Here is a 26,604-nt window from a genome sequence, read left to right on the forward strand (position 1 = left end):
CTGCTGGGGGACATGGAAGACAGTGGGGACTGGGTGTGAGCTGGGAATCAGCTGGGCTGGCTCACACTGGGTCCCTCTGCTGCATCTCAGCCTTTTAAATGTATTAAGAGCCTGCCAGCTTTTAATACATTTAAAAGGCTGGTGGGCAGTGGTGGGGACCCAGTGCAAGCCGGGATAGCTGATTTCCAGCTTGCATCAGGTCCCCACTGTACTTCATTTTTACATTTAAGGCTGGTGCACAATGGGAGACCAGGCGCAAGCCAGGAATCAGCTGGCCCGGTTTGCGCCAGGTCTCCTCAACTGCACACCAGCCTTTTAAATGTATTAAGAGCTGGCAGGCTCTTAATACTTTTAAAAGGCAGAGCTGCAGCGGGGTTAGTTCACAGTGCCAGGAGCTAATCCTGCTGCAGTTCCCCCCTCTTATCAACGAATCAATGGAAAATCCATTGACTAGTCAATGAGTTGATTAAATGACATTTAACATTCCTAGACTGAGCATCTGTCAATTATGTCATACTATGTCAATAAGCAAACAGCAGTGCACAAAATGTTGCATGTGTTTTTGGGAGGCTGGAGGGAACAGAGGGCCATCAGAAATGTGTTACTGCTTATTCACATTGATTGAAAGAGAGATCAAGTGGGAAAAGCAGAGGGTAGAGTCAAAATTCCATATTTATTAAGGCAGCTTGCCCTGATGAACTAGCCTATTGCATAAGTCATAATCTCATCTTATGTCCCAGTGACAGGAACATAGTACACTTCCCAGTTTATTCAAAAGCTTAGTTGAAAAGTGCTTTGCAAATAAATTCTCTATAGTGCTAGCTACAGTTGTACCAAGGCCCCACCTCTACACAGTCCATTTAGAATATTGCCTACAACAGGAGGTTGTTAATATTTTCCTTGGATATATTTATAGAAAACATTTTAACTGAGACTTTATGGACACCTCCCCTTATATCTAGAGTTGCATGAGCCACTTCATCCTATTTGCAATCACACAATATTCTTGTGGCAACTGTTGATTACGTAAAAAGTATTTTTTTCGGATGTCCTTTTTTCTAGCTGCTAACTTGTACTGAACAGCACATAGCTCCATTCTGCAGCACACACTACTTTGAGAATCTCTTCTCTACAGTGGTATTACAAACCACAGTCCAGACTGAACTTCAGAAGAGCCGGGAGAAGATTTTCAGGGGAAGGAAAGGATACTTTCTAAAAGGCTAATGTTTTCTTCCCCCATTAGATCAGAAACCTGCAACCTCAGAGGAAAGGGCAGAAAATAGTCAGAAACTCATCACATCTTGATTATTGTAATTGTTGTACTTAATATAACAGGGTCATGCTACAAAGAACTTTGGTAGAGACAAATTTAGTAATATGCAGATACTAGGCAATACTTTGACTTACTACATATTCATTTTGTTACCTCTTTGTCCCTATCTTGACACTTATTTGCTTGTTTTAGACACCTGCTGAATCCTGTTTTATACATAGATCGTAAATTCTCTGGGGGCAGCGACTACCTTTGTACACTCTTTAATACACATCAGTCTTAACATTCACGTTCATTGTCTTTTAAGCATGCACTTGCAATGGTACTGTATTTAATGCACTAAAAGTCAACTGTTAGTTCCAAAGATGTACTTTATTTAATTATAAAGCAGACTGTTAGGCATTAGCTCTTCATTTTTATTCTAAATGTCCATTTTATGATCAAATTCTGCCTTCAGAACACATCTACTTAAGATGTACAAGTTCCACCACTAGGCAACAATACACAGATGCACAGAACAAGTGCTACTCAGAAACTCAATCGTTTGTCTAAACTGCAGCCAGTTCAAAGAAAAATTCTAACTGAAAATGCAAGTACAGTTCTAACCCAGCCAGAACTGTTTGCTCAGAAGTGATGTCCTTGACTGGCCTTTGTAAGAGACATCCCCTTTCCCCTCCCCTCAAAAATCACTTCTGAACGGTCAGATTTTACATAAAAACTTGTTGTCACATGCTGCTATTTCAAAACAGACACTGGATAAAAAACAGAACAAGCATAGTGTGAAATTAACAAGTGGACTTTTAAAATGTTTTATTTATTCATGGCTACTTTATTCCATCACTTTTGTTTTTTTTCCAATTCAGGTCCTTGTCCATTTTAAGTGTTTACGTTTCTGTTTTTAGGTACATAGCCTACAGAGGGCCCTGTCTCTACTTTCCTCAGGAATATGTAATAGAAAAGATTCTGTCACTCACTGCTACAGAAACTGTCTTTTACATTTTCAGAATAAGAGTAGAAAATACCGTCATTTTGGTGCAATACAAAAAACCACTCCAACACTACCACTTCCCATTCTGATTCCCAAGTTGATCAATACTGTCTCAGGAAGGAATGCCTCGGTACACAAAAAGTTTGAATTTATCAATATTTAAGGCGCTTAACACCAATTAAAATTAGAAGTTGAGGATTTTTCTTCTTCTTTTTTTTTTCTTAAAGACCTTTTAAAGGTAAATCTCCATTTTGATTGGAGTTGTCCTCAGAAAAAAATGGAGGCCATAGGTTTCCAGACAAGTGTTTTCTCTACACACTTTAAGTCAGCAAGGGTACATTTTAAGCATACTTCGGAGATGACAAAAGGGTAACTTCTACATGGACAGTGACAAAGTTTTGGACAGAAATGTAAATTAAATTTGTGGCATTCTGTAGCAATGGATCTCACAGTTCACTAGGGGAAAAAAAGCAACCAGACAATGATATCCTCATGGCTACTAGAGTATTACTTATTTTTAATGAGAGAAGTCTGGATTTAACAAAAGACAAAAGATTTGCCTCCAAAGATGTGACATTCAATTCCCAACTAATTTCAGTGCCAGTGCTAGAAATAACGGTGGTCCATGGTAGATGAACACTTACAAGGCTTCCCCATATTACCAAATTATAAGGTTACAACTCTTAGGCACAATAATAGCTTCCCACAGAGAAACCTAAACTGACCTGAGTTTTCAGCTTACAGAAGGGAAAGCATTTCCAACCTCTACAGAAACTAGGCAACAGTCTCGAGCCAATATTCAGCATTTGACAAAACCTAGCTTAGTTTACAAGACATTTGGAAGTAAAGACATCTCTTCGGAAATACACAGAAAATGCCTCACCAAATATACCATATTCCAAAAAACATATAAACTGAACATAGTAAACATTGTGCTTACAACCATAATTAACGAACTCCAGCATAAGAGGGTGAAATTTCTCTCACCACATCCACTGCAGAGGAGCTGCAAACACAAAATATATGGAAAAAAATCCCAATACATAACCCTCCTCCCTCCCCCCGTCTATTTACTGAAGCCTTTGAAAGCGTCAGATCTAGCATTTCAGCAAGGGGATGAAAAATTAAAGACTTTCCAAACTTAATCCAATTCAGGAAGTTGGTTTTCCTAATAAGTAATTAAAAATAAACAGTTTTTCTTTAAAAGTGTTTTTGCACATTTTCCATCAATTTATAAAACAAATAATATGCTAAAAAATGAACAAAGGAAATGCACTTTGGAAACATTATTAAAATACATGTTCCTATAGCATGATGTGCCCGAGTTTTATTTCTTTTCACCTGACTGGATAATTCAAGAATATGCCTCTCTCTTTCCTAGGTCCATGAGAAGCTAGGTTTAGAAGAGAAGAGCTCCCATGCTTCCAACTTCACTCTGCTCCTTTACAAAAATTTCAAAGTACTGATAAATGATAGTGACAGCTAGCAAGATTCCCGTTCCAGACCCAATTGCTCCAAGGAAGTCTGCCAGGACAGAAAGAGCTCCGATGCAAAGGCCACCAAATGCAGCAGCTGTGGGAATGTATCTGTAAAACACAATGGTGAAAAGAAAAGCACAGTCAAACATTATGCTACCTTTCACACGAAGGATTGGTATTCCTGTAGGACAGTGGTCCCTAAATTAGAGGGACATGCCCCCCTTAACCTCCCCTCATGCAGCCTGAGACGTGGTAAAGGAGGACAAGGCTGGGGCCATGCTGACAGAGTCACAGCTAGCCTATGGTAGAGCTTCCACTCTCGGCCCCAGGCTGGGAATGGAGCCATGGCCAGCAGCCAAGGCTGGGAACTGGTACAGGGTCAGGAGTGCAGTCAAGCTGAGGATGTGGCTAGGACTGCAGCAGAGCTGGCAGCAGAGAGGTGTTGGGTGGTATTCCCTCCTCACTGTGCCTCCCAAAAGGCTGCTCCACACCTTCATAGAGTGTCATACCCACACTTTGGGACCTCTACTATAAGATATACCTAGCTGGGAGAACAGCCTGAATTGAAGAGGTGAGTGTTTTCTACAATCAATTCCTTTAAAAAGAAAGAACATGGAGCTGGACCTCATAAAAACTAGGTACCTAAGAGTAATTTTTCAGCAGCTTAAGATAACTATTACAAATAAAAAACAAAGACCCTTAGTATTGTGGGAGAAAAATCAAATAACTCCAATTGTGTCTAAGGGGGGACTGTGCAGGAAATCAAAACTCTCTAAAGAAAACTGCTGTAAGGGTTAAAAGTTTTCCAGACCTCTCTCCCTGTAACAGAGAGAAATCAAATTAGCTCTAATCAAGACCCTTACAATGCCTCCCATCTCAAGTTCATGGATATTCCTAGTCTGTTACAATTTGTCATGTAAACCCTTATCTTTGTCACAGTTTGCCTTGTAGACTTCTCCACTCCACATTCTCATATGGCTTTGTTCTGTAAAACTTACTTCTAGCACTCCTGGGGTGAACAGAAGTCTCAGAGTGCTTCTGCTGAGACTTTGATATGTTAAAGAAAAACAATCCACAACTGAATCTGTCTGTCAGGGCTGCTGCTTCACTCTTGGAAGTGACAGCCTGCATGCATGCATCATAAAGTTTTCCCTTCTAGGTTTCTCTCCTGCCTCACTGATTTGACCTCCGGCCTCGGACCCTTCTGGGGGCTCTGTACCCCAGGGGAGCGAGATTTTCCCCCTCAGTATCACAACTCTCTCTTTCCTTGTTGATCCAGTAAGCCAAGAGGAAGAACATGCAGTAGGCTCAATATACTAATCGAGGAGGCCCGAGCATGGCCCAGCTAAGGACAAACATTGCCAAGGGGCCTGAGAATAGAATGAAGTAAGACTACAACCAGGAAAACACAGGGGCAGCAATTAGGTCCCAGAAAATACTCCATCTCATTTTAAAGTGGCTTACAGCTAGGATCAAGATGGGGCAAAGCAAGCTGGGACCTGTAGTCTTGCCACATTACATCTCCACAGTAGCAGTAAGAATTGCAGTGGCAAGCACTACAGAGCTCAAAGCATCACTTTGTGCTCCACCTCTGTACCAAACAGTTTATTAAGTACTTGTTTGGGATTTGAAACAAACTTAGAACACTATAGCTTTTACACAGAGAGGTATGTAACTGAGACATGTGCTAACTGTGATGAACAATATTTACTGTAATAAAGATTAATGTATATGCAACACTTTATATTTTCAAAGTGCTAATTAAACACTGAATATATGCCTACCAATACAGTAAAAATGAATTTTTACTGCATGACATGCAGCCATCTCTCTTAAGTTTTACGTTTTGTAGTCCTCCCAACCACAAGCAGAGCTCAAGACCAGTTAGAATAACTGCATGCTGTATGGTGGGCATGGCTAATTTGGGGATCATCACCCCACAATGGAGGATTTTTGTAGTTAACTGGGCCAGGTGACTGCTAACTTATTTGTGTGAGGAACTATATATAAGTTTGCATGCTCAACCATAGTTCTCAGCAAGGACCGAACCCAGAACTTACAGCACCAGAGAGCGCGCTGAACTAAATCCTTCAGATATAAAGGTAGAAATACATTGGACTGCTGACAGGCCCAGCCTTGAGTAGATATGCCTTTACTCAGTAGGCTAGCATCTCACATTAGCACTGTGCTTGAAAGAACAACCCAGTTCTGATCTTCTGAAGACACTGCTTATTTTAGTACTGATACTATATGAATAGCAATATATTCCACGACACTTAGTACAATTAACCACATATTTGTAGCTCACCTGTTTAGTTCATGGACCATGGAAGTTTCTCTATGGCCCCTCATTACCATCTGTTGTTCTTTTAGTTGTTTGGCAACCTGTATTGAGCCAAGAAATTCAATAAAGAAATTTAGTTTCACTTTTTTAGGTTAATTTCACAGCTACCTGGAATTAAAAGCATGGTATTTCTGTGGTTACCTGCCAGCTATCTTCCAAGAAATGGGGGGGGGAGGGGGGGGGGAATGAAGTGAAGCTTTTTCCAATTATTAAGTGTAAGTTTAATAGTGCCTTATTCCACTATTCTACAAGCAACACACAAGTAAAACCCAGAGAAGATCTGTACAGAACTCCAGATACGAACTCAGCCACGTTTGGCAGCAAGCAGCCAAATGCAATCTCAAATGCTCATTGTTTGGTACTCGATTTCTTTAATAACTCCCCATGGCTGCAAAACCTATTTCTTTCTAACTAAAACCTGCCATACTATCAGCCATTTTACCCTCTCCAATAGCTACAAGCAATGTGATTTAAGAATGAAACTAGAGATGTAATATTGCATTTAATTGGTTAACTGGTCAAACATGTTGTTTAACTGATTAAAGGAGAAGGGGTGGAGGAGTCGCAGGCAGGGGCTACTCTGCACACCAGAGAAGTTCCTGCCTTTAAGGTGCCTGAGCCTGCCAGACAGTGTCTGCTCTGGGCAGGTCTCTTTTACAGCAGTGCCTGCTCCCCGTGGGGCTAAAGCAGCCCCTGCTCACAGCAGGCAGGGTGCTGCTCCAGCCCCCACTGGTTAACCTTAACCAGTAAGGGTGAGGCTTACCAGTTAACATTCACATCCCGAAATAAAACATTTTGTTCATGAGTGTTACACATCTGAATGACTGAAGAGCCAGATACTGATATGTGTATACACTGAACTATTTTTGACATCTCCAATTAAGCAAGTGTGAAACAGCCACTTACAGTTATGAATCTCCACAGACAGCCCATGAGAGCTTGTTTTTTCCAGGCACAGACATGTTAAAGTACCGTGTGCAGGTTACCCTCACACAGTTCAGCTGTCATCTGACCGCTAGGCTCCAAATGTAATGCTCCAGGCTATGTGCTGTGCTCCTTATTAAGCGACAAAGTTTTTCTTTCATATTGTTCTGTTTCTTTCTATGCTACTCAAGTGATATTCATGCATCTCCGGCATCTCTAATGCTATGTCACCCACCCAGGGTTTTCTGGAAGGGACTGGAAAAGGCCATGTGATTGAGTGAGCACCAAATGGGAATCAGGAGACCCTGGTACTCTGCCTGTTTTCCCCTCCGTAAAATGGGAGTGGAAATGCTTACCACCTTTATGGGCTTTGTAATCCACAGACAAAAAGGTACTCCATATAAGTGGTGGTTTTACTAAAAAGGAAATCTGGCACCAGGCTATATTGTCCATTTCAGAATATTACTGCTCAAATAGTAATTACTGCAGAATAAATCTCCTGGTTTTATCCTGTAAATCTATTTCTCTAACTTACATCTTTGGCAGAGGAGCCAGAGACTTCAATCCATGTCTTGGAGAAGAAAGCACAGGAGCCCAGCATAAACACAATATAAACAACTGCATGGACAGGATCTTCTAACACTGAACCAAAGGATTCAGGGGGTGACAGATAATAGCAAAGTCCACCAACTGGATAAGAGCGAGCAGGGCCTCCAGATGAAGTGTCCTGAAAAGAAACAGACAGGTTTGTACTGTTCAGTTGTGTATCCCTATTTGTTAGCAGTTAGACTAAATCGAGTTAAATGCATCATCCCTTAGTAGTTAGTACTTGTGTGTGTATATATCACAGAATCGTAGAATACTAGAACTGGAAGGGACCTCAAGAGGTCATCAAGTCCAGTCCCCTGCCCTCACGGCATGACCAAGCACGGTCTAGAATCTACATCATCCCTGACAGATGTTTATACAACTTGCTCTGAAATATATCTCCAGTGATGGACATTCTACAACCTTCCTAGGCAATTTATTCCACCCTGACAGGCAGGAAGCTTTTCCTAATATCCAACCTAAACCTCCCTTGCTGCAATTTAAGCCCCATTGATTCTTGTCCTATTATCAGAAGCTAAGGAGAGCAATTTTTCTCCCTCCTCCTCGTAACACTCTAAGTTACTTGAAAAAACGCTATCATGTCCCCTCTCGGTTGTATCTTTTTAAAACTAAAATCCAGTTCTTACAGTGTTCCCTCACAGATCATGTTTTCTAGATCTTTAATCATTTTTGTTGCTCTTCTCTGGACCTTCTCCAATTTTTCCACATCTTTCTTAAAATGCAGTGCCCAGACCTGGACACAATACTCCTAATTGAGGCCTAATCAGCGCAGAGTAGAGAGGAAGAATGACTTCTCATGTCTTCCTCACAACACTCCTGTTAATGCATCCTAAAATCATGTTCGCATTTTTTGCAACAGTGTCACACTGTTGGCTCATATATAGCTTGTGGTTCACTATGACCCCTAGTTCCTTTCTGCAGTACTCCTTCCCATTCTGTATGTGTGAAACTGATTGTTCTTTCCTAAGTGGAGCACTTTGCATTTGACCTTATTAAACTTCAACCTATTTATTTTAGACCATTTCTCCAGTATGTCCAAATCATTTTGAATTATGACTCTATCCTCCGAAGCAGTTGCAACCTCTCCCAGCTTGGTATCATCTGCAAACTTAAGCAGAGTACCGTATTTTCCGGCGTATAAGGCGACTGGGCGTATAAGACGACCCCCTAATTTTCTAGTTAAAACATAGGCTTTCTCCTATACTCGCCGTATAAGACTACCCCCCCTTAAGAGGCCAACCGGCAGCAAAGCCTCAGAGGCGCGGGTCCCCGCTGCGGCTGCGGCTTTGCTCCCAGTGTCCCTGGTCTGCTGGAGACCGTCTCCAGCTGACCAGGGCCACCGGGAGCAAAGCCTCTGAGGCGCCGTGGCTGTCCCGCTGCCGGCGTCATCTGGGCTGCCCCGCTGCCGGAGCCCCTCCACGGCTTTGCTCCGCGGCTTCCTGGTCTGCAGACCAGGGAGACGCGGAGCAGCTTTTCTCGCCCCGGAGTACACGGGCGGCGGGACCGCGAGGTCCCGCAGTCCGTGTCCTCCGGGGCGAGAAAAGCGCCATTCGTACCTGCAAGTCGGGGACTGCCTGTATGTTTATACCCAGCGTATAAGACGACCCCCAATTTTTGGGGGATGTTTTTTAGTATAAAAAGTCGTCTTATACGCCGGAAAATACGGTACTCTCCGTGCCATCATCTAAATCACGGATCAATATTTTGAACAGAACCAGTCCCAAAACAGACCCCTGCAGAACCCCACTTGTTATGCCCTTCCAGCATGACTATGAACCATTTAATAACTACTCTCTGATAACGGTTATCCAGGCAGTTATGCACCCACCTTATAGTAGCCCCATCTAGGTTGTATTTCCCTAGTTTATTGATAAGAAGGTCATGTGAGACTATGTCAAATGTCTTACTAAAGTCTAGATATACCATGTCCACCACTTTTCCCTTATCCACAAGGCTTGATAGCTTTCTTTGATAGGATATCAGATTGGTTTGACATGATTTGTTCTTTACAAATCCATGCCGGCTGTTACCTATCACCTTATTTTCTTCCAGATGAATTCCTTAATTACCCACTCCTTTATCATCCCTGGCATAGAAATTAAACTGACTGGTCTGTAGTTTCCTGGGTTGTTCTTATTTCCCTTTTTATAGATGGGCATTATATTTGCCCTTTTCCACTTTTTTGGAACCTCTCCACACTTCCATGATTTTTCAAAGACGATAGCTAACGGCTCAGATACCTCCTCTATCAGCTCCTTGAGTATTCTAGGACAGTTTCTCTCAATCAGTGGTACGAGTACCCTTAGGAGTACTTGAGAGAAGTCGGGGGGGGGGGGGGGTACGTCAATACAACTGACATTTGGAGAAAACTAAATTTTTGTTTTAAATTTTACAGTGCTTTATTATTTTTGTACTTTTTACACCCAAAAATGTTATTGCTCACCTGGCTACGATTAAGTCATTTAAACAAATGTGTTGCAATGGCAGAAAAATATTATGGTGAAAACTGTAGGTACTTGGGGTACTTAATTTTTTTTTTTTGTAAAGGGGTACTTTATAAAAAAAAGTTGAGAAACACTGTTCTAGGATGTATTTCATCAGGCCCTGGTGACTTGCAGACATCTAAGATTAAGTAATTTTTAAATTTTAAAATAAAATAAAACTTCTACCCCAGTTCCACTAGCATTCACTATGTTAGGCATCCCATCACCATCAAACTTCTTGGTGAAAACTGAAACAAATAAGTCATTAAGCACTTCTGCCATTTCCAAGTTTCCTATTATTGTTTTTCCCTCTTCATTGAGCAATGGACCTACCCCCCTGTCCTTGATCCTCCCATGGCTTCTAATATATTTGTAGAATGTCTTGTTACCCTTTATGTCTCTAGCTAGATTTAGCTCGTTTTGTGCCTTTGCCTGTCTAATCTTGCCCCTGCATACTTGTGTTCTATGCTTATATTCATCCTTTGCAATTTGACCCAGTTTCCACTTTTTATATGACTCCTTTTTTATTTTTAGATCATGTAATATCTCCTGGTTGATCTGAGATGACCTCCTGCCACACTTTTCTATCTTTCCTATGCCAGGGAATAGTTTGCTTTTGGGCCCTTAATAACGTCCCTTTAAAAAACTGCAAACTCTCTTCAGTAGTTTTTCCTCTTAGTCTTTCTTCCCATGGGAGCTTAACTACCAGCTGAGTTTTCTAAAATCTGCCCCCCTGAAAACAACTGTCTCTATTTTGCTGTTCTCTGTTCTACCATTCCTTAGTATCATGAACTCTATGAATTTCATGATCACTTTAATCCAAATTGCCTTCCATTTTCAAACTTTCAACCAGTTCCTCCCTATTTGTAAAAATCAAATCAAGATTAGCTTCCCCGCAGTAACTCTCTCAACCTTCTGAAATAAAATTTGTCTCTAATGCAGTCCAAGAACTTTTTGGATAATCTGTCTCCTGCTGTGTTAGTTTCCCAATAGATGTCTGGATAGTTGAAGTTCCCCATCATCACTAAATCCTGTGCTTTGGATGATTTTATTAGTTGTTTTAAAAAACCTCATCCACCTCTTTTGCCTGAAAGGTGGTCTGTAGGAGACCCCTACCCTGACATCATTCTTGTTTTTCGGGTTACCAGGTGGCTTCAAAAAAAATATTGGATGCACTTGATCTCAGATGGGGGAGAGGGAGGAGGACCGGCTGGGAGGGGAGCGGGGCTGGCCGGGAGGAGGGGTGTGGGGGGGTGGGGGGGGGGGGAGAGAGGAGAACAGGCTGGCAGAAAACAGGAAGGGCGCCGGGGGGGGGGGGGGCAGGGGGGGAGAACCGGACATTGGGAAGCGGTGCGGTTTGGGTTTACACGGGGCTCAACATGCGGCCCACAGGTGGGATCCTTTGATCATGGCCTCCACTGGGAACATGGTTCAAAACAGCAAGTCAGTATAATGGTGTTCTGTTGATATGTGTTTTAGTAGTTAAATTCCTGGACTGTCACTGCTCATTAAAAGTGCTGTCATATGGGTGGAAATGAGGCAATATTGCATTTTATTAATATCAGAAGAACTGACTCAAATGGGGTCTACATGTTGTGTAATCTTGCCTTAATCTTTGTATTCATGCCCATCAGTGTGAAAGATGCTATTTGCATATATTTGAATATATATGCAACCACACTTAAATTGCAGCCCTCGGCATGTGCTATGAGTATCATTAGTGGCTCCCGGGGCTTCAAAAGTTGAGTAGCCCTGTTCTATACCAATATTCCAATCGTGTATTTTCCCACCAAGTCTCTGTATACCAACGTCATAGTTGTGTTTATTTATTAGCACTTCAAGCTCCTCCTGCTTATTCCCCATACTTCTTATGTTTGTATATAGGCATCTAAGATACTGATTTGATTTTAACCCCCCCATTCTGCCTTGTCCCTCCTTTATCTCTGCTATGGGAATTCAAGTTTCAGATTATGAATATTTTCTAAACTAACAATGGGAATACAAGGGACAAATGAAAAAATAAAACATACTAGTTTAGCAAGGGAGGAAAAAATAACAGCACGTCACAGATTAAAGACACATGTTAAACATAGCAGGTCATGTACTCCTCAGTCAATAATGATAGAAAAACATCACACGTTGGGCTGTCACTCTCAATGTGCATCATTTGGCCAGGAAAAGTGTCACTACATTGAGAGATATGGGCATTCTGGTGGGGCTCTGGCATGATGTACAATAGGCTACACAAAAATGGTGGATACTTACAGACCAGGTGCCCAGCAGACTAACCAACAAGTTGCCACTGAAGCGAGCTGACAGCATCTGGGAGATGACGTACAGATTAGATACCAATGCAGATTGAAGAATGATGGGAATATTCGAAGTATAGAACAGCTTGATAGGATAAGTGTTGTATTGGCCACGGTAGCGGGCAGATTTGATGGGGAGGTCCACTCTGAAGCCCTGAAAAATGCCAAGTGAAAACACCTCACTGTAACTCTTAATATACATTGATAGCAATGACACCACACAACAGCAGGCCCTGCAAGGCCTCGACAAAAATCTTGCCTTGAACCACATGGGTGTCAAACATTCTACTAGATCAACCCTCTTTTTAAACTCTTCTGCCAAGACCTTGGACCAATTCAGACTGCTGGACAGGGTAGATTAAATATGTGACTTTACAAAATGCCAAGATACTCAAAGGAGAGTGTAAAATTGCCGAAAATTCAGCATTGAACCAAGAATGGAAATTTCAAAGCTACATACACAAAAGATTTATTTGCTACCTATTAGCCATTTTGCTGCTTTACATGGACTCAGGTTTTTATGGGCTCAGGGTATCTTTAGCAAAACACTGACATTTTTGGCAAGGTCTCTTAATACACATCCATCATCTCTCTCAGCCTACAATAGTTCTCAAGCCTTTTGGGGGTCACAGAAAGCCAAAGGAGGATGTTGCAGCCTTTTCAGGTGACTGAGGCCCTGGCTGTTGTATGCACACCCACAAGTGAATAGGAGTCTTCTATATGCACTAAAAGGTGAAGTTTAACTCTTCAAACTACAGAAAAAAATCCATTTTTAAACAGACATGTCAATTCTCATTTAAAGCCACAGAAGAGCTAAATATTTTAAACTCCATAAATTCATATTTATCTTCACAACTGTTAACTTTTCTATGGAAGAGTTGTTAGGATCTGCACTCAAAACTGATCAGATTGCATTTGTAAGAGGAAATAGAAGACTTTATTATTTCAACCAGCAGCAGTTTTAAACATTATTCTAGATTATGACTGACCTGGAAATAAATGACAACAGCAAAGACAAAAATGGTGGCAATCAGGTTCATGAGGTTAGGGAGGTTCTGGCGGTAAAAGGCCTCTCGGAGAGCTCTGACTTTGTCCGTACGAGTAGCCAGCAGATGGAACAGAGCAATGATGGCGCCTTCAAACTCCATTCCTTTCATGAGAAAGGGAGAGAAGGAGGATGGTGAATTCAAGTATTTAACCATCTGAACTGGGATATTAACTAGGCTTCTGAAATACAGTACTTAGGGTGGGATTATCAGAAGTGCTTGCTGCTGACCTAACTGTGATCCCACTAAAGTCAGTAAAGAGTATTGCCATTGATTTCTATAGGCTCAGTTAGGCCAATGCTGTGCACTTTTTAAAATCCCACCCTGAAGGCTATTTCTTCTATAAGAAACATGTTAACATAAGGAAAAATATGTCTTCATAGCATAAGGTACATCTGCTAATGCCATACAGACACCCCATACCATCTGGCTATTTTAGACAGTGCCAAAGAACATTCAAGATGAGAAAACATTCAAGGTGATAAAACACAAGGAACATGAGAGATGTAAACAGTGCACTTCATACCCACAGAATTCAGAGCAACATGAAGCACTGAATTATCCAAAGAAGTCAACAATCTGCACCAAGAGAACAAATTTGTTAAAAATCTAGGTTTTCCAAAGCACTTATCAGCAATAGACACAGAGCTAAACACAGCAGCATGGGATTAAAATAGAAGCAGAAATGTAATAATTTTTATGAGAGAGTTGTTTCAAAGAAATGTATTGTTCTGTTTTCCTACTTTGAAGTTCTTTGCTTTGAGAACTCACTATCACAAAGCAAACATTTTTGACTTTTCTGCCCTGCTGGGGCGGGGGAGGGGGTGAAATCACACAGGGAAAAAAAAGTGTTCAAAAATTAGGGACCCAAGATCTTTAATAAGCAGTAGCTTGGATTCTGCCATAACTATACATTCTGAGACACAAAACCACTGCCCTTTGAAGAAAAGTGAAATTTTGAAATGACAGACTCATAAGACTCCCAGCAACCAATTCTGAAGATTAGGAAAAGATAATGCCACTACATAAATTCATGGTACGCCCACACTTTGAATACTGCATACAGTTTTGGTTGCCCCATTTCAAAGAGACACAAATTAGAATTGGAATAAATATACAAAAGGGCAATAAAAACGATTGGGGTATGGAACAGTTTCTATATGAGGAGCTATTAAAAAGACTGGAACTATTTAGCTCGGAAGAGAGACAACTGAGGAGGGATACGATAGAGATGTACAAAATCATGAATGGCATAGAGAAAGGTAAATTAATGTTATTTACCCCTTCAGGTAACACAAAAACCAGGTGACTTCAAATGAAATGAAAAGGCAGCAAGTTACATAAAGTAGTACTGTTTCACACAACACAAGTTCCTGAGGAATTTGTTGCCAAAGATGTTGTAAAGGCCAAAAGTGTAACTGGGCTCAAAAAAGAAATGGATAAATTCATGGAGGATAGGTCCATTGATGGCTACTAGCCAAGACAGTCAGGGACACAACCCCATGCTCTGGGTATTCGTAAGCCTCTTACTGCCAGGAGCTGAGACTGGACGACAGAGGCTGGATTATCAATAACTGCCCTCTTCTGTTCATTCTCTCTGAAGCACCTGACACCACGCACTGTCAGAAGACAGGTTACTCAGCTAGTCGGACCACTGGTCTGAGCTAGTTTGATCTTAACTGAGCCAGTTGTTAAGACTGCCATTCTTCATTCCAGACTCTGATTAAAGCATACATTTAAGGAGATATGGAAGGTCTGGTAGACATCTTCTGCAGACTTACAATGGGCAATGAAGAGTGAACAGAGAAAGCTGTGGACTGAACATTTGATCATACTATATTACAGCTTATTAGCACAACTGAAATTAGTTTCCTGTCTTTGAGCACCCAATACTTTACAAAATGAGAATGCCCTTCTTTCTTTCTTTCCATCTCCTCTCTTTGCAGTTCTTCATATCCCCCATGAAACCTTGTTCTTTATTTATTCTTTCATACCCTGAGATTTCACTTGATAAAAATTGCACGGGCTGAGAGAAGCAGTATTAATTTACTATTTAACTTAATTTCCTTTTTTTGGTGCATAGCAATACAATGTTTGTGTTGCTGAAATTCTCTGTGCTCTGGATATTTATTGAAGAAATTACTACTTATGAGTGGAGCTTTAGAATGTGGAAGAGTGCACATGAAGCTCCTCAGACAATCCTGTCATCTTGTATATTACAGAATACTTAAATCGTAACAGAAGCAAAGAGGATAGAGCATGAGTTACCTCGGCCTGTGTTCACAGTGGTAGGGCTGAATGCTTTCCATACAATAGTCTCACAGATGTTGGTAGCAATGAAGAGAGAGATGCCAGAACCAAGACCATATCCTTTCTGTAAAAGCTCATCCAATAGTAGAACGATCAATCCAGCAACAAAAAGCTGGGGAGGGGGAAAAAGAACTGATGTTATTTACTGGAGGCATCATCCCTTTTTATTTTTTTGTAACAAAACTGACTTGATACAAATGTTTTGTACCATTAAAGATGACAAGAAGATAAGATATACTTGGTTAGCAGACATGTGCTTTCAACTCTCACGAGTCTGTATAACTGCATCCTCTAGACCCCACTGGGATAAAAGGATAGTTTGATTTTGAAGAGCGATATAAGATGGTCCAGTATAAAAGTTACCTGAATAGTGATAAGCAAACAGATACCAGCACCCATCTCAGATGGATCTCCATACATCCCTGTCATTACATAGACAATAGACTGACCGATGGTAATAATCATGCCGAACACTGTAAGATACGTAAAACAAAAATACTATGTTTATATGACAGATAGGGTACATCTAGATTGCAAGCTTCTTTCAAAAGAAGATTTTTCAAAAGAGAATTTTCAAAAAAGCTTCTTTCTAAAGAGAGCGTCCAGACTACTAGGAGCTCTGTCACAAAAAGGCAACCTGGAACCACTTCTGGCAGGACATTAGGGCAGCAGTTACTGCTGCCTGAGACTAGCTGAGAGATGTGCTTAAAGGGACCCTTCTAGACAGCTGTTTCTCTGCTACAGTTGCTTGCTTCCCTAACTTTCCAAGGAACAGCAAAGCTTTTGCAGCATGTGCTCTAGTTGCCCAGCTTTCTTGGATGCTACAGCATATTTTCTTTTTGGCCATGGACATGCCTTGGACATGCAATGGCCCCACACTACCATGCTGCAGCTTCTGCAGCAGCTTCATCAGACCGTCAGGACAGTCCTGACCCAGCTTGACTCAGCCTGGCCTTCAGACCCTCACCCTGAACCTCATGTTGGAGGGGCAAATTTGGAGGCTGGACACCAGTTCAGATCAGTGGGGCCGCCTAGTTCTGGAGCAGTGGGACGACCAGCAGCAGCTCAGCAACTTCCACATGTGGAAGGCCACCTTCATGGAGCTGTGTGCCTGGCTCATCTCTGCCCTCCAAGGACAGGACACCCACTTGCAGCCCGCCATTCCCCTGGAGAAGAGGGGGTCGCTATTGCTGTGTGGAAGCTCGCCACCCCCGACAGCTGCCACTTTAAGTCCTGGCTGGAGACAGGAACTATAGAGCTGTCATTAGTGTAAACGGATTGTCCACCAGGGTTTTTCCTGGAGACCTCTTTTTTTTAAACAACTGCCTCTCCCAAGTCCATACGCGCCTTTTTTTGAAAGAGCTCTTTCGAAAAAGGCATTCTTCCTTGTAAAATGAAGTTTATCAATGTCGACAAAACCGCAGCATTCTTTCAATTTAATTTCAAAAGAACGCAACTGCAGTCTAGATGAAGGTGAAGTTTTTTCGGAAAAAGGGCCAGGGTTTTTTTTGAAAAAACCTACGTAGTCTAGATATGCTCATACATAGCAAACTAAAATGGTAATGGGGGAAGTACACAATAACTAATAAAACAGACATTTGAATTCAGTGTCGAAATGAAGTCTGATCACTGAAGTCAGTGACTGGAAACTCTTAAGATCTTGAGAAACACTGCACAGCTGTGAGAGCAATGAGCCAGGCTGGAGCAGTCTTCTGCCGGGATCCCGTTTAACTGGTTAACTGATTAAATTGGATTTTAATCCTAAACATTAATCTAATACTTAAGCAATTTAGGTGAGTTTTTCTTTAACAAACAGATTTTGGAACTTAATTGTTCCTTGTGCAAAAACAAGTTGCAGAGAAGATTAACTGAAATCTGTATGTTACAGAGAGAGCATAGCAATTTTTACTATTGAAAAGAGCCAGCTTAAAGGACATGAATCTCAAGATGTGTCACACAAGAGACACACCAGCAGCACAGAATTGCCTCAGCATTTCCCACGTCTATTGTACTTTGATCCTAATCAAAATTGATCATTTTTAGAGATCTGGATGGTTTCTGGGTCTCCATGGTCCTTTTAATACTTGACCTCTCTGCTGAGACTGCAGCAGGGACATCATCATGTGCAGGGCTCGCCAAGCAGCGGCGAGCCCCCCTCGCCAGCCACGCGGTTCCGCATTCTGCACAGATCACTCTGCGCCGGCTCTTCCAGGTTGTAATCTACTCACCTGGCGAGTAGATTACATTATTTGTCAAGCCCTGATCATGTGACAACCATTAAAAACTGAATTGAAACCCATCAGATAATTTCACACAGGTCAAGAAACAGCACACAATAAATCAATGCACTGAAGTACTAAAATTCAGAATCAAGAAACTAACCTCTAGGGAAGCTGACATATCAGATTCCAAGATTTTTTACAGATCTAGTTCATAATTTCTATTGTTTATGTCAGGCCTCACACTACATGAGCCTCCCTGATATCAGTTACTACTTACATTTCTGTGCCCCATTGAAGAGAGCTCTGTCTTTCGGCGTGTCACCAACCTCAATTATCTTGGCACCAGCCAAGAGTTGCATGATGAGCCCAGAAGTGACAATGGGTGAAATACCAAGCTCCATCAATGTTCCTGTCAGATAAAAAAAAGGAGAATGACAGTTGTTGCATTTCACGATTTCCAGACCCATCTCAAAGTGAAAAGTTTGACTTTTCATTCCTCCCAACTCTTCATGGTACCAATAGAATAAGAAGAGACTCATGGTACCTCCTTCTTTGAGTCAGTTTAAAAAGAAAAAATTTAAAAGATATCTGGAATTTGATGAAAACTAATTTGGCTGACAGAATTAATCCTTAGTATCATGTGTTCTGCATTAAGGTTACTATTTTCTGGCATATCTACTAGGGATGTTATATATCGGATAACTTCATGAAATCTTAGTGGTTACAAGACTATTTGATAGTCCCCGTGGGAGGGGCTGGCAGCCAGTGTACTCCCAAGTCCCACTCCCAGGGAGCCCCTTGCTACCCCGTGCTGTATCACAGGCAGCAGCATGGTGTGGCAGCAGCCCCTGTCTGTGGAGTTCTGAGCTCCCCACAGACAGAGGCTGCTCCGCAATAGCAGCCTCTGTCTGCTGTAAGCTTGGACCCTTTGTGGACAGGGGCTGCTGCCGCAGACCAGCCTCTGTCCACAGTGAGCCCAAGCCACTGCGGACAGAGGCTGCTTTGCAGCAGCCACCCCTGATTCCTCCCCTCCCCCACGCCTTGCGCTGCTGTGTCTGATAGAGGTGGCAGCGGGAGGGGGACAGAGGCAGCACCACGGAGTTGGTCCTGGGGTGCCAGCACCAGCTCCTGCCTGCCTCCCTCCCACTGCATTTGCAGGAGCCAGTGAGTCTGCAGAGCTGGCACGCGTGGGGAGCTTGCTTAAAAGCCAGCTCCCCACGTGTTTCGGCTCCAGCCTGCCCCCTTCACCCTCCACATTGCTGCCTATCAAAGGCAGCAGCATGGGGGCGGGGTGCATCCCGTGCTTTTGGGGTGCCTGCTTAAAGCCAGTTCTTCACGGACACTGGCTCCCACTCCCTCTCCCACCCCTTGCTGCATCTGATACAGAGGAACTGGGGTAGGCAGGAGAATGCAAGTAGTCAACAAGATTAACTGATAAGCCTAAGCGTATCAGTTAATCGTGTAGACTACTACACATTGACATCCCTAATATCTATGCCAGATATAAGATGGCATAAAAATGGTAAAGCTTCACACTCTTCCTCTGAAGGATGACACTCAAATATTTTTGATGCATCAGCTCACTATACAACCATTTTTCTTAGTTACATGCAAATCTCTGCACTGCCTATTATGCTATAATCGCTGACATCACCTGATACATACATACACTCCAACTAGTATCAAGAGGTCCACTGAAGTGACTGATACTCCATCTAGTTTATAGCAGCAGAAAAAAAGCTTCAACAAGCTACTGTACAACTAGCCAACCTGAACAGGGTGCATTGTGTGAGTGGCAAAAGTGTCACCACGACAAAAAATACCAAGCTGGGATTATGTATCAGAATACAAGTAACGTACAGCAGAATTTCATAACTTCTATTTTATGAGTATTTATGAGCTGTTCTGTTCCCACTTTCTTTCCAAAGGCTATATGTCCTTCACTTCCATGTATGCAACTGATCCTGTGTTTATCCATATATAATTTTAATGCACGTCAATTCCTATCCCAATTTATCTTTTCTATTTATGCTGTGTTTATTGCTCTAATCCAGATGTCTACTTCAAGAGAAAATAAATCTATCAACTAAGAATACAATCCCAAATGTTCAAACACACAAAATAACAAGGCAACCGGAAATATAAACCTCTGTTCTGGCAACTGAGAAAAGCAGGATCTTACCTCTATTTGAAGCCAGAATTACTCTCATCCAATAGAAAGGATCTGCTGAGTCTGATGACATGATACCAAACAGAGGAATCTGAATTTCAAAGCAATGAAAATGAGGTTAGGTTAAATTAAAACACTGAATTTGTTTCCCTTTTTATTTGAAAGGAAGATGAAAGAATGTTACAAACATACCTGGCAGCATACTAAAAAGATGAAAAGTGTGATAGCTGTCCATAGTACTTTTTCCTTAAATTGAATCTGAAAACATAAATGAGAATGACAGTATGTTGTCACTGTCACAACAGCTGGTCTATTAAGCAAATGAGGTAAATTATATAATATGACTCATACTTATAGTAAGACACAAGACCAAAGTAAATTATCAAATCCCTTTTCATCCCAACTATACTATCAAGTCCTGAAAGAAAAATAGTAAATCTTTACTGAAACCAACTCAAGCAAACAAACTTATGCAAGCAGTATAAGGTAATTCCAGTACCGATACAGTGAAATTGATTCTTACTAGTTTAATATTCTACCAAAAAAAGCTAAGATTTTACCCTAAGATTTATTCAAATCTGATGTTTTTAAGGAGGGGGGAGGAAAAGAGAACATTTTGAATTTTAAGATACCATTTTAGCTCCTCAAATTCATTCACTCTCACACTTATCATATAACTCAGGCCTTACCTATGCACAAAAGTTGTTCTGCACTGGTATTACAGCAGTACAACACATATCAAGTATGTAATTATGCCAGTTAAAAATAAATGCACTGCTGGCATTTGCACTGGTACAAAAATTGAATATAGAGCAAACTTTAGGCTTAGAAATCTTATCTTTTACAAATAGATTCCTGAAGGACATCTCAATAACATACCTTCCTTTCTGGCTTTTGAATTTCAGGCAAGATAACACAGAAGGGCTTAATTACTTCAAGAAATTTAACTGCAAAACAAAAATTAAAAGGTCAAGCGCACATACAGATATGGAACTTATGGCAAACTTGATGATTAGGTACAGAAATCTGAAAAAAATATAAGTTTCTATATTTGCAAGGTTAGGGACTAGGTGGTCATCTCATCCTTATCTATTCTAGGTACATCTGACCAATTGCACTAACAAGGTAGCTGCACTTTTAAAAGAGTGTGATAAGAAATGGCAAACTTAATATACATGGCTGAGTTGAGTGTTTTATAACTCTTTCTTGAGAAGAGGGAAAGAATGTTCGTTTCACTAACTTACTTTGTTTTCTAGAAATATACTCGTCTGCATCCTTCCACTTGCTATACTATGGTGGTTATTTGAAGCATAATGTGAGCTGAATTTATATGGAAGGCTGAAACTAGGGATGTAAAGGGTTAATGGATTACTCTGTAAACATCACCCTTATCAGGGAATGATTACCCGGTAACAAGTGGCTGGAGCAGCCCATGTCACCTCTGGACCAAGGAAACCCCAACCTGTGATGTGCTGCAGGTAGAAGGATGCTCTAGCACAACCAGGCCTGCCACACCATCCCAGTTAACAATTCTTTAACGGGAGTTCACATCCCTAGCTGAAACTACTTTGGGGATAAATGGTTGAACCCCGTACAGTCGCTGGCTAAACAAGTACTCAAACAATCCTTCAAGATTTGTATGTGAAACTCCTCACCAGCATAAGGGTGGTTAGCCTTAAAAAGGATGTGAAGTCTCAAAGTTACCTTCCCTTTCCTTAAATCCTAAGGCTAAGGTAACGAATATAGGCCTGGACTATGAACTTTTCTTTTAGATTTAACAGTTATAAAATAAACAGCTTTTCCAAGACAGGAACATAAGGTCGCAGGAAATTCAAAAGGAGGACAACAGTTGAATCTCAGATTGCAGAAGTTATTTGATAGGATATACTTCCTTTACACCCATTTCATGAAAGATAGCAGGAAAGCACTGAAACAATCACTTTTGGTAGCTCTCTGGATATATGAAATTCATACTAAAAGGTATCCTGTTTAAGACTAGACTAGAAACAACTGACTAACTATTAATTTGCATGAGAAATTTCTTGGATTGTAGTTTTTCACTTTCTGCAAATACCGCCTCTTTCACTTTTAGAGCAACCAATGTGGTGTGTGCTTTCCAGAACCTAACACAGCAGTTCCCAAACTTTTCCAGGTGGTGACCCATTTTGACAATTCAGGAAGACTTGGTGACCCAAGGCAATTCAAAAAAACGGAGGTGGGGGAGAGGAGGGAGGGAGGGCAGAGCCACCTGGGGAGACACTTGGCGACCCTTTTGAAATGTAATGGTGACCCATATTTGGATCCCGACCCATAGGTTGGGAAACCTTGACCTAACTGGTTTTTCCTCCTCAAACAAACAATCTTGAGAATTCTATTAACTAGGGACATGACTATCTTTCATGGTTGTGGGTTTCTGTTATTCAGGAATAACGACAGATTTTTAGCTTAGGGTTACAGACCATCACCCATTCTGCAAGCAATTCCATTTGACTACGGCACTGCAACAGATTCACTGACATGCCTACTAAAGTTTACAACGGGGCCTCAAGTTCCCCACCCCTGCTTTAGAAGAGTGTTTCTCAACCAGTGGTATGAATACCCTTAGGAGTACTCAAGAGAAGTCTGGGGGGATACATCAACACAACTGAAATTTGGAGAAAACTGAATTTTTGTTTTAAGTTTTGCAGCGCTTTTATTATTTTTGTACTTTTTACACCCACAATTTCATCACCCACCCAGCTACAATTAAGTTGTTTAAACAAATGTGTTGCAATGGTAGAAAACAATGGTGTGTGTCTGAAAACTGTAGGTACTGTGGGTACTTATAATTTTTTTTAAAGGGGTACTTTATAAAAAAAGGTTGAGAAACACTGCTTTAGACGATCCACAGGCACACAAAGTCAAGACATCTAGCCTGACCTCCAGACATCAGACATAGCTTTCCCTAATACATTTTATTATACATTTGGTACTCGGCATACTGCTGAAAATTTCTTTCCTAGTGTCACCAAAATTAGAACCTGTGGCTAATAAGATAATGCTAAGCAAGGGGTAGAATGACGACCAATATGAGAAAGCTAACTCTGACCTAACACAAGCAAATTTATGCAGCAGCAGAGATGTGAGGTACATTTTATTAGGAGGAAATAATCTTGTTTTATCAGTTTGATAAAAGAATAAGACTATAGAGTGGCAAAACAGCATTATGAGCTCCTAGAGGCAAAGACCAGTTAGTGGGTAAGAAAAGGATCCTGGATGGAGCCTGGGATGGCAGAACATTTCAGGAAGCAATAGCATCTCCCTGGCCCTGCATAAACAATACACTACACCAAGGCAGGGCATAGGTGGAGGGGCATGAAGGGGGTAGTGGTGTGAAGTGAGCAGCAGGACACTGCCAAACCAGGGCACAACTGGCGAGGTTCCAGGGAGGTAGGGAGCAGGGCACTGCCAACTAAGGATACAGCTGGGGGGGGGGGGGGAAGAGAGAAGAGTCTGGTGGAAGGCAGCAGGGCACTGCCAACACAGTGCACTGTCAAGGGGGAGTTTGGGGAGGGGGGGGGGGGGGGGGCAGCAGGGCGCTGCCAGCCCAGGGCACGGCTGGGGGGGGGGGCGGGGGGAGGGGGGCAGCAGGGCGCTGCCAGACCAGGGGGGGAGGGGGGCACGGCTGGCGGGGGGGAGGGGGGCAGCAGGGCGCTGCCAGCCCAGGGCACGGCTGGCAGGGGGGGAGGGGGGCAGCAGGGCGCTGCCAGCCCAGGGCACGGCTGGGGGAGGGGGGGGGGGGGTGGGGGAGGGGGGCAGGGCGCTGCCAGCCCAGGGCACGGCTGGGGGAGGGGGGGGGGGTAGCAGGGCGCTGCCAGCCCAGGGCACGGCTGGGGGGGGTGGAGGGGGGAGGGGGGGGCAGCAGGGCGCTGCCAGCCCAGCTGGGGGTCATTCAGAGGAGCCTGAACGCTGCACTGGCCACGCGGCCGAGTCCCCCCCTTCCCCTCGCCCGCCTCAGCGACCCCTCCATCGGCCCCAGCCCCCGGGCGCGCGCCGACACTCACTCCCCATCTCGGCCGCTTTTCCTGTCCAGAGAGGGAACCGAAGCCGGGAGGAGACTCAGGCTCACTCGAGAGACACGTCAGTGCTCGAGCCCTACCGGCCCCCTTCCGCTTCCTGCCACGCACGGGGTCGCCGCGCTCCGCCGCGCATGCGCAGCGGCCTCCCGACACCAAGAACTACAACTCCCTCGCAGTCACCGCCGCTGAGTCCCGCCCTGCCCACAGGGCTTCCCACAGTCCCATCATGCACTGCGTCCACCAGACTCCCTTGTACTCATTAGACTATGAAGACTACAACTCCCAGGATTCCATGCGGCTTCTTGAGCCTACGCTACGGCCCAAGGTGGCCCATGGCTTGCTGGGACTTGGAGTTTACGCTTGTTTCACCTCCATCTTACAGATGGGCGAGGATCTAGGCACTTTAGTTTTCTTACAGGAAAGGGGGAACCTGAAAGTTTTGGAGGGGAAGGTCAGCTCAGCTGTCAGTCGTCATGACACAGGTCCCCAAAAATCATGCAGTTGGGATGAGATTTTAAAAAATAAAGCCATGTAGGGGTCTGGTGATTGGTCTTTTACTTTTGTTTTAAACCAAAACCAGTTTTTTAGTCTTACTGGCTCCTATTTCAAGATTTTTCTCTGCATCCATGAGGGCAACACATTTTTTTAAATGAAAGCTGCTATTCTCATGCACTCGCAGGAGCTGAGGCTTTAAAGAAACATCAATTATCACGAGACAAAGGATGAAGTGAGTGTCACTCACCCGTCTACTAACTTAAAAATAATGAATAGTCTTGCAGCACCTTAGAGACTAACAAAAAAGGTAGATGGTATTGTGTACTTCCATGGGCACAACCCATTTCTTCAGATGAATGGAGTTCAGGGGTCCAGTTTCCAAATAAATAGCAGAAAAACTGTACCCCTGAACTCCATTCAGCTGAAGAAGTGGGTTGTGCCCACAGAAGCTCATGATACCATCTACATTTTTTGTTAGTCACTAAGGTGCTGCAAGACTATTCATTATTTTTTAAGCTTTTTCAGTTACAGACTAATATGGCTACCCCTCTGAAACTTTTCACCCTGTAATAGCATTGCATCACAATGTCTACATGCTATCCTGTTACATTAGAATATGATAAACATGAAGGCATCCTTATTGCTGCTGTTGTATTTGTTTATGGTAGCACCCATGATGTGCTAGGTACTTTACAGACATGCATAGAATCTCAGAAATATAGGTCTGGAAGGGACTTTAAGAGGTCATCAAGTCCAGCTCAGTGCACTGAGGCAGGACTATGTAAACCCAGACTATTCCTGACAGCATGGGCAGCAAGTATCAGAAACGGGGAAATAAAGCTTCCTCAAACAGGCAGATGTGAACCAGCCACACTCTGCCCCAAGTTCTCTGCTGCTTCTGGCTCTCCCATGGCTGGCTGCTCAGCCTCTCTATGCTCCAGGGCTGGGAAGGCCGGGGCCACGTTGCCTGGCCTCCACATGATCCGGGGCTGAAACTGTGATGCCTGGCCTCTGGTGCTCTGGAGAGATGGTGCTAGCCTGGGGCAGATGCTAATGGCCACAGGAGAAGATGGGGAGAGGTTAGTGCAATGGGGCAGGAGCTGCAGCCGCAACGGGATGCTGGGCTTTGCTGGCTGTGGAACGGGCAGGACCTTGGACAGAAGGGCTGATGGGGAGCACTAGCCTCCCAAGCCAGTGGTTCACCCACCTCAATATCTGAGAGGGGTTTAAAATATCCAGTGGTGTAGATTCCATAATCATCCTTGGAAACCTGTCTGAGCTATTGGGCTAGATGGACCTTTGGTCTGACCTTGTGTGGCATTCTTGTGTTCTTATGTCCCTTACTCAGATTAACCCCATTACTACTTGTCCTACAATCAATGGACAGGGAGATCAATTAATCATTGTCCTCTTTATAACAGCCCTTAGCTTATTTGAAGATCATTATGAGGTCCCTAATCTGCCTTCTTTTTTCAAAATGAAACAAGCCAAGTTTTTTTTTAACCTTTCCTCACGTGTCAGGTTTTCTAAACCTTTTATCATTTTTGTTGTCCTCCTCTAGATTCTCCAATTTATATACATCTTTCCTAAAATGTACCCAAAATAAGACACAATGCTCTAGCAGAGTCTTGACCAGTGTCAAGTAGAGTGGGACAAGTATCTCCCATGTCTTACTTACACCTCAAAATGATATTAGTCTTTTCTGCAACTGTGTCACATTATAGACTTATATTTAATTTGTGATCCACTATAATCACCACCCTTTTTCAGCAGCACTGTACTATGGACTACCCAGTCATTTTGTAGTTTGATGTGATTTATTTACTTGGTAAATGTAGTATTTTGCATTTGTCTTTATTGAATTGACTTGTTGGATTTCTGAAAAATGTGTCAAT

General features: G+C 42.7%; 1 protein-coding gene across 1 annotated transcript; it reads right to left on the bottom strand.

Annotated features, from left to right (window-relative positions):
* Nucleotides 1-2,053: 2,053 nt before the first annotated feature.
* SEC61A1 (SEC61 translocon subunit alpha 1) lies at nt 2,054-24,354 on the bottom strand. The gene is made up of 12 exons (XM_006120220.5): nt 24,200-24,354; nt 21,036-21,103; nt 20,349-20,414; nt 20,169-20,247; nt 18,264-18,395; nt 16,128-16,237; nt 15,723-15,876; nt 13,398-13,558; nt 12,365-12,562; nt 7,543-7,734; nt 6,048-6,124; nt 2,054-3,847 (listed from the first exon to the last, which is right to left on the bottom strand). Exons 1-12 carry the CDS (start codon nt 24,204-24,206, stop codon nt 3,661-3,663), a joined length of 1,431 nt encoding a protein of 476 aa, XP_006120282.1. The 5' UTR covers nt 24,207-24,354; the 3' UTR covers nt 2,054-3,660.
* Nucleotides 24,355-26,604: the final 2,250 nt, after the last annotated feature.

This window comes from Pelodiscus sinensis, chromosome 11 (genome assembly GCF_052426305.1).
Source record: "Pelodiscus sinensis isolate ZL-2025 chromosome 11, ASM5242630v1, whole genome shotgun sequence".
NCBI lineage: Eukaryota > Metazoa > Chordata > Testudines > Trionychidae > Pelodiscus > Pelodiscus sinensis.

Coding starts and splice junctions, on each gene's coding strand:
- SEC61A1 (XM_006120220.5), bottom strand. Junction 20,415..21,035: donor TTCAAAAGCCAGAAAGGAAG/GTATGTTATTGA, acceptor TTATGTTTTCAG/ATTCAATTTAAGGAAAAAGT. Junction 15,877..16,127: donor GTTTGCTTATCACTATTCAG/GTAACTTTTATA, acceptor CCCCCTCCCCAG/CTTTTTGTTGCTGGATTGAT.